This window comes from Gavialis gangeticus, unplaced genomic scaffold (genome assembly GCF_001723915.1).
Source record: "Gavialis gangeticus isolate Ggan-Ray unplaced genomic scaffold, GavGan_comp1, whole genome shotgun sequence".
In the NCBI taxonomy this organism is placed as follows: Eukaryota; Metazoa; Chordata; order Crocodylia; family Gavialidae; genus Gavialis; species Gavialis gangeticus.
The window spans coordinates 174343085-174352098 of record NW_017728992.1 but is presented as its reverse complement, the minus strand read 5'-3'; the positions used below and the strand labels follow the sequence as shown (position 1 = coordinate 174352098).

The 9014-nt window shown below is 41.7% G+C and overlaps 1 protein-coding gene across 1 annotated transcript in view; it reads left to right on the top strand.

Moving 5' to 3' along the window:
* LOC109298975 (CUB and sushi domain-containing protein 3-like) overlaps window positions 1-9014 on the top strand; it is a 290449-nt gene that overhangs the window by 181810 nt on the left and 99625 nt on the right. Inside the window, exon 24 of the mRNA XM_019519415.1 lies at window positions 8278-8451. Within this exon, the coding sequence (XP_019374960.1) occupies window positions 8278-8451 (174 nt within the window). The remainder of the gene's footprint in view (window positions 1-8277; window positions 8452-9014) is intronic.

Genomic DNA, 9014 nt, shown 5'->3' with positions numbered 1-9014 from the left:
GCTGGTGGGGGGAGAGGCAGGCCGTGGCAAGAGTCAGGGTGCTTTGAGGGGGCTGTTGGGGTCCTCCCATGGTACCCTCCCCCCTCCTCCAGCCCCCCCAACCCCTTACTCACCAGCACCAGAGCCCTGGTGCTGAAGCATGCAGTCTGGCCGGCTGCATGTTTCAGCACCAGGTAGAGGGGCCAACCATAGAGACATTCTGGCAGCCAGAGCATCTCCGTAGAAGACCCATCCTCTGGTTGCCTCAGGGTACAGTCCGGGACCGTGCCCTGCTCCCCTTTTTAAGCTTCAAGTTTTTTAGACCCCTGGATATCCAGAGGTCTAATTTTCTTCCCCGTGCTGCAAACTTGCGGTGCGGGAAACATTTTTTTGTTCCCGCATGTGCCTGTTGCCCCTCCTCAAAGGGTTTTGAGGTGGGGCAAGAGGCACGTGCACACTCGTCTGGATGCACCCTATGTCTTCTCTTTTGCCCCAAGTCTTCCAAAGTCTTTACATGTTGTTTTTTCCATTGCTCCAAGAAGGCTGTGCTGTACATGATATTTGTTTTTAATTAATGTTTTTAGTATGGCAGATGGAATCAGAATGTTAATTTAGGGTCTAAATGGGAATTTTGTATGTACAGGTATACATTTATATTGCCCCATTACACATTAGTCCTTTTAATCAAAGCGGTTAGTCAATGATCACAATGTTGTAGGTTGTTTTCATTAGGAGGGAAAATGAACGCCAGAACCAGGCATTTCTTCAGTGCAATCCTGTATATTTGTTAAGCATGAGTGAAATCCTGTTTCTCTGAATGCAGTAGTAATTGAAATACAGATGCCAGTTTCCCTCCTCAGTAGTCCAAGCCTCTTTTCCCCTACCAACAACACAACTCTGTTTTCCGTCTTGGGTTCTTTGGCTAGCCTTTGGCTTCTGCTTCTTTATCGCCTTGTTTTGTTTTGTCTTGTTTTGTTTTTTGAGCTTTTTCCTGTATTAGCTTCTTCTAGTTTCTCACACAGTGAATTTCATGAAAATGATACAGGCTTTCAGTGCTTTTTTCAGCCTTGACCTGAGTGAAAATCCTCCACCTAGTGTGAAAAGCCATTCTTCTCAAGTCCATTTCTGGTGGCCATTCCACATAGCTATATTTTGGACAATGATACCTATTGCTTTAGTTATTTAACTCTAAAAGAAGCATAACTGCTTTTTACATTCATCCAATCAATATCAACAAGAATTCATCCAACCCTGATCATAACAATGTATTGTGCTTACATTTTGCCTTGTGTTTAAGGATCTGAAGTGGATTATTTCCATTGAAAGCATTTTGCAATATTGGACCAGATTCTGATCATGTATACCTTTATATTGCTCCAATTCCATTGATTGTAATACTGATGCCTGTAATTTACATCAGAGTGACACAAAATTCAGGGATATTGCCGTAAAGCTACTCTGCACAGTAAAAAAATAAAAGAACGGAGTGGAATGGAAAAGAATCCGGTGGCCTAAAACTGTGAACTGAAAGGAAAGAATGGAAAAGCTATTTGGTCTCATTCTAAATTAAATTTATCTACCTTACTACTGAAACACGACGTTTTTATGACAAAATGTTATTGTGAATGTGCCATATCCATTTTACTAAACGAAACAATTTGTTCTTTTTCCATACTACCAAAAAGTTCATTCAAAATACAAGCTAAAAACTCTGAAAACTGTCCGTTGTGGGGAGGGCGGGAAGTATTGGAGTACAAAAAACTATCAGATTTTAAATTGAATTGCACTTTTATCACTTTAAAAATGTTCAAATAGATTTGTTTCAAACTTTAACACAGGAAAAAAGAAATAATTTCTTGTCTGGCATAAAGCCCTGAAAATAAGTTTAGAAAGGAAACTCTGAACAGCAGAGGTGGTCATAAAAATGACAGGGATATGCACTTGTGGGAAAACTCAGATTCTTATCAAATGGGCATTTTGGGGTTATTTTAATCATCAGCATCTTTGAAATAAAATGACAAAAGGGAGAAATTTGCTAACAGGCATTCAAAAGCTTGAGTCTGAAGGGCATAAAGAAGATTAGAATACAAAGCTAGTAGAAATTACTGTGCTGCACCTGGGGAGAGGGAACCAGCATTATGGTTATAGGTTAGGGGCTGACCCTCTCGGCAGCACAGAGGCAGAGAGGGATCTTGGAGTCAGGATTGACTCCAGGATGAATATGAGTCGCCAATGCGATGAAGCAATAGGCAGAGCCAACCGCACCCTGTCATGCATCAACAGGGGCATCACTAACAGGTCCAGAGAGGTCTTGCTCCCCCTCTATGCGGCGCTGGTCAGGCCGCAGCTGGAGTACTGTGTCCAGTTCTGGGCGCCGCACTTCAAGAGGGACGTGGAGAACCTGGAGAGGGTCCAGAGGAGGGCCACTTGTATGGTTGAGGGCCTCCATGGCCAGCCCTATGAGGAGAGGCTGAGGGACCTGAATCTCTTCAGTCTCCGCAAGAGGAGACTGAGGGGGGATCTTGTGGCTGCCTACAACCTTATCAGGGGCCACCAGCAGGGACTCGGGGAAAGTCTGTTCACCAGGGCCCCCCTTGGAGTCACCAGGAACAATGGCCACAAGCTGAGGGAGGATAGGTTTAGGTTAGATATTAGGAAGAACTACTTCACTGTAAGGGTGGCCAGAGCCTGGAATAGGCTTCCCAGAGAGGTGGTGCTCTCACCTTCCCTGGAAATCTTCAAGAGGAGACTGGATAGGCACCTGGCTGGGGTCTTATGACCCCACCCCCCCAGCACTCCTTCCTGCCCATGGCAGGGGGTCGGACTAGGTGATCTGTCTAGGTCCCTTCGGACTCAGTGATTCTATGTTTCTATGATACTTTTACAAATTTGCCAGTTTTTATTAAGATTATTTTCCTTAAAATAATACAATTTCTTCTTTGGTCCTCACTCCTCCTTTTCACTCTTGCCTTTGTAATGAAGCAGTCCTTGTCAAAGAGATGCAGACAAAAAAAGTAGTGATGGGAATTACTGTAAATTAACAGCCCCTCCTTTTTCTGAACTTTCCCCTTTCATTTTTATCAGTGTGGAGACTAGTTTGGATAATCAAAAACCAAGGAGTTTTCTCTGGCTTTTATATACTAAAAGGCCAGGCTATATTTTTCTCTTTACTTGTGTGAAGGATGCCAGGTCTGTGGTTTCTTGGAATAAAGTGGAGAAATTAAAAAACAAAACATAACTAAACAAGCAGACAGAACCATCCTGGAGAATTCTTGTGAGCTTTGCCTTTGTTGGGGATCAGGTGAAAAGAAGGAGGTTTATTCAACTGCATAAATGATTGTAGATGACTGTATGGGTTCTCTTAGCAGAACATGAAGAAAATACATATATCAGTTCTCAAGTGACATTCCCTGAGGCAGGGGTCAGCAACCTACAGTCTGCTGATGGATCAGGCCTATGAAGAGACTAGACCTGACCCACAGCAGCTCAGGAAATTGGCAGTCCAGGCTAGTGAAGCACCAGAGCCTGCTGTGGTCATTTTATTCTCTCTGCTGCAGCAGAGGTGGCGCCCCAGGGTCCTCACATGTGCCTTTTCCTTGTCTACACCAACTGCAGGTGCTTCTGCAGCCTGACGAAGAGTATTTATATCCAAAAGCTTGCTAAGAATTTTTCCAACTATCTGATTTGGTCTAATAAAAGATATTGGGTTTACCCAAAGAACCTCATCTGTCTTTTCCCTGTCTAGTCTTTTAACAGCATCTGGTGATTTCCAGGGTGCTGCAGGTGTGGGAGCAGGGCCTCGGTTGCAAACACCAGCTCACAGTGGCAAACAATGAGCCAAACCCTGCCCTAAGGAGTCGATATTTCATAGTCATAATAGAAGTATGGATATCATTAGTATGTGGTTTCCCATCTGTACAGACCTGGCAGATGGTACTTGAGAACAACTCAAATAGGGCTGAATTCTAAGTCTCCAGCTACTTTTTCACTTGCCTTTTAGGCAGAAGCTTCCACTGATGGCAGAGTAAACCCCAAATTAAAACTGGGTAAAAGGTTCAGGAGTTAGCAAAAACACTTTCCATTTATTTCAATTTTTTGGACAAAGGGTGCCAGGTAAGTGTAGCGCATTGGTATTAGACTATATATTTACTGGCTTTGAGATAATGGATAAAATGTTTCCTCCTCATTTACTATGCAGTAGAATGGTAAAGCTGTTTTAACATATTTATTATACCTATGAACCTACACTCTTCATAAACTCAAGGGTTTGAATGAGAGCAGGCTGTACTGTTCAAAATAATTTAATTATGTTGTTCTTTTTCCTAATTTTTTCTGTTCACTGTTAGTCACATAATATTATTTATTTTCCAGCTGGCTGAGGGTGCTTTTAATAGGAAGTGGGAGAACATAATTAAGTTACCAAATTTTTATTTTCTCAAGGGATGAAAGCAGCTTATGGAGTTAGACTGAGCAAAGCTGGCAGGATATAGAAATTTTTAGGGTGTTCAAACCCTTTCATCAAGACACTAGACCTGGACAGGAGTTTTGCTTTAAAGTGATTTCTTTTTGTTAGTCACGTATTTTTCCTATGATGCATGTGCACAGTCCCAGAGACTGCAGCTTGATCCTAGTCTGGTTTATTTAAATGACTGCTTTCTGAACACAATGGTAGAATCAGGCGTTCTTTATGCTGAATCCTTGTTCTTGTTTTTTGCCCTCTTGGTGCTACTCTTACTGACAGAGAATCAGGATGCTTCCTATACTCAGAGAAGAATTATTAGACTTTGTTCCTTGGATAATTATTTTCAATTCAGATATTTGTTAATACCTTTTTTTCTTGTATAAAATAGTTTACAGACCCTCTGGAAAGCCAGGCACTAGCTTCCCCCTTTTCCCACCTCCTGCATGCCTTAGAAAAGCCTCTTCTGTAGACAAACTTGGTAGACTTTAAAATGACAGTTCTTGCATGTAAAGGATAAAATACTGAAGCAACCAAAACAAGGTTGCAGATTAACTGATCTGGTTCTCTTCACCATATATGAATGATTTCCTTCTTCTGGAAAGTGGGTTTTTTCTGTTCATTTTTACCTCTTCCTTCTCCTGTAGTAACATGCAGGCATAAAGAATTCAGGCCTTGGCGGTCAAGTTGGCAAAGGTGTCCAAAGCCAGAGTCAAATGTTGGTTTTCTAGAAAATCTGCAGGAGCCTGAGACAGACCTTTAAAACAGGGACAAATAGCAAGCAGCAGCACTGTAGCTGGTCCTTGGGCAGTTTGGGGAGAATGCAATTCAGAAGGCTCAAGGGGGAAAAATAGGAGACATGGACCTCTACACCATCAGGAGGGATGCTGTGTGCATCAGTCTGTTCTGTGCATGGATTCATTTACTATCAGGGTTGCAAAATGGCATGAATGCCAGCTGGATACAGAGATTTGATACAGGTTTGGATACAGAGTTGCTGTAGACAAGTGATTACAAGAGAATTTTCACTTCCTTTTATTTTATCAAATTTTCTAGCTGTCAAAGAAAACTAAAAATAGCCTGAGAATTAGGCTCATAAAATCTAAGAAAAATATAAATAATCCAAAATATATTAGTTTTTAAAATCTTATAATTTTTAAACTATCTTGTGATATGGAGAGCATATGTTAAACATGATATCACTGCATCACTCTATTGTGTGCCTCTGGCTGAAGATGTCTTATTCCAGGGGTCAGCAACCCCCAATATGTGTGGTAGAGCATAGCGCATGAAGGTATTTTGCTTGGCACATGCATCTTGGAGTGGAAGGTGAGGGAGCCATGAGAAGCCCTATTTTTGTTGTGGTAGTACAGCCCCAGCCCTTTCCCTGCCAGTGGCCCCAAGGCTTGTGTGCACCCGCTGCCAGCAATGATCTGGGCTGGAGCTCTGTGGACCCTGGTGCTTGCAACCTCCCCACCACCTGCTGCAAGCAGCCTGGCTCCATGGAGGGCAGCACAGGCCTGCCAGTAGCCTGGGCTGGCTGTGGCAGGCAGTCAGGAGTCTACCAACAGCCACACCTGGGTCCACGGAGCCCCTCCCCAGCTTATTGCTGGCAGCGGGTGCACGTGCATCTCAGGGCAGATGGTGGGGAAGAGGCTGGGACTGTGTGCTGCCTTAACAAGAATCAGGCCACTTGTGGTTCCTCTGCCATGCACACTTGGCATGCCAACTTCTTAGAAGTTGAGGTTCCAGGTGATTTTGGCAGTCTGCCCAAAAATGTGGCCGACCCTTGCCCTAATCTGATGTGTCTTTAGGCAGACATTTGGCTTGATTGCCCTGGCTAATATATTGCCCATACCAATCACTTGCCTTTTTGTTTTGCATAAAGATCTGTGCTCCTTTAACTAGGATGTGGAGTCTGTTTAGCTGTCTATTACCTGCTTTAGAGTGCTTACAGAAGTTACAGAAAGGCACTTCAATCACACTGCAACTTTTTGCATAAAAGAGCCAACCAGGATTCATTCTCTTGTGTGGGGGAACAGTGTGAGAGTAGCTCGGAGATTGTGGCCCTTCCCTGCTGGTGCAGGGGGGCACTAGGGACCCTCTCTTGTGGGGGGGCATTCTACTCAGGGCACCCCCACCACCAATCTCTGGCCAGCTGCTTCTCCTACCTCACCTGCCAACTGGCTGCACTAGAAGAAGACTCTCTGCCTCCTCCCTGTGGCAGACCAGGATCACAACATGTAACCCTCCCAGGGAACTGTATAAAGGTTCCCTAAGATGCCCTAATTTAGAGCACCTTCATTTACTACCTGATTTAACAAGGATTACTTTTTCACAGAATCGGCCATTTTAAAAGCACTCTGAACGTGTGTTATGACATGGCTGTAGAGTGTTTTAGGGGCCAGATTGCACAAAAACGTAACTTCTGTCTGTACCCTTATTCTATCCATGTCCTTATCAACAGTAGTATCTGAGCACCTGCAGTACATTAAAAAACTTAACTGACATGTCAAACGTCTCATTTGCTCCCCCATTCTCTCCCAAAAGAAGATGTATGTTTGAATTTTGCATGGAATAAATACAGCTATGTTGTTATGGAGGGAGATTTTCATAATAAGACAATCAATTCTTATATCAGTCACAGGACAACTATCATGTCATATATTTGTCCACAGCTTTTACTTTAAAAGCAATGAAAACTAGTATGTGGTCAGATTTGCTTAAAGTACATGTGGATATATTTGTAATGTCTTTAAACGTATTTCCATGTTTTGAAAAAAATAGAGAGTATTTCTAAAGCATCATTGGTTACTGCCTTAATTTCACTAATATGTTCCTGTTCTGTATCACAAGAGGTACTAACCACAATGTCTGATTAAAATTGGCCAACAATTTTTATGATAAGATCCTATGTTCAGTTGCATAAAAAGTTAATCACACTTTAACCTTTCTGAATTTATTTTCAGTATCCGGTGTTTGATTTCTTATTGCACAATTTGAACAACAGTGGTTCATCCATATTCAGAACATGATAATGTGATTTTTTTTTAATGTAGAAGCTCTAGTTCCCCTAGATTTGGATCAGAAATTTGAAGTTTGGCAGGCATTGCCTGGAGGACAGGGGTAAGGCTTCTGCAATCTCCATAAATATCTTCTCCAATTAAATCCTGAGCTCCTGAAAAACTACAGTTCATAAGCTCAGTAACTGTAGAGTTCAGCAGCTAAATTCTCTAAATTTGTTTGTGCTTATAATCATTGCAGAGCAGATGTCTAAAATAGAGAGCACTTTAGGCATTAACTACCACACTGAATTAAGAGCACAGAAAAAAAAGGAAAGAGAAACATAGGATATAACTTTATAGTAAATTTACCATCCCTGTTGGTGCTGCCTTCAAGCATGCTCTGCTTCTGAAGGTGGACTGTTAGTTAAACAGAAAGCAGTGTGTTTATGGTCATGCTAATTATGCTACCCAGACTTCACATAAACAGCTGGTGTATACTCTTTCTGGTTGTTGTCTTAAATATGCTACATTCTAATGGAATTTCCCCATGGAATAATTTGGCTGAGCTATATATATTAAGAAAGGGATGAAAGGCTCACTCTGGAAATTTCATAGTACAAATCCCACTCAATTTGTACTTGTTTAAGTTTGTTTTCCAATTTCTATGTTTACTTGTAGGTACAATTTTTTCTTCAAAAAAGTTTATGACATGAAATTAAAGGAAATTGTAAGAATGTCAACCTTAAAATATGATTTTAAAGTACATTGCTTTCATTAGGTCAGATATCTTAACATAATTTCATATATATTATTACTGTACTTTGCAAACTGCAGCGGGCCACTGTGGTGTTCCAGATATCATTGTCAACGGGCAAGTAATTGGAGAAAATTATGGCTACAGAGACACAGTTGTATACCAGTGCAACCCTGGTTTTCGGTTGATTGGTTCTTCTGTACGTATATGTCAACAGGATCATAACTGGTCTGGTCAGCTTCCATCTTGTGTGCGTAAGTAACCATGGCAAAACATACACATTCTGTACAAGGTATGCAGTGTATTGAAAGGGTGAAGAGTAATATTTTCAAAATTACCTAAATGACTTATGAGTTTGTTTCCCATTTTCAAAAGTGATGTAGGACTTTGGGCATCGAAAATGCCTCCTGGAAAAATAACATTTATTCAAAGTCAATGTAACCTGTGCTCCTAAGGCTAGGAGTAAATGTTTCATTCATCCCAGAACAGGTTATGCCCATGTTTATCCTGTAACAAAAATATCTCATGATTGACATATATACACATTGTCCTAGGGACAGATATTGCACATAAACTGGTATAAGTGATTGGAAACCAGTTCAAATCTGTGACCCAACAGAAGTTCAGTGTTCATAAAACACTTTCAAAATGGCCAAAACATGTTTAAGATCAACCTGGATAGATGTAGTATCAGACTTAACTGATTTAGCTTAAGTCAGTTTCTTGAATTTCTGTCCCAGATTGCCTCCAGATTCAAGTCAACTCACAGTCCCCCACCATCCCAGGGTGCTTTGTACCTCCACAGCAGCCCCCCCCC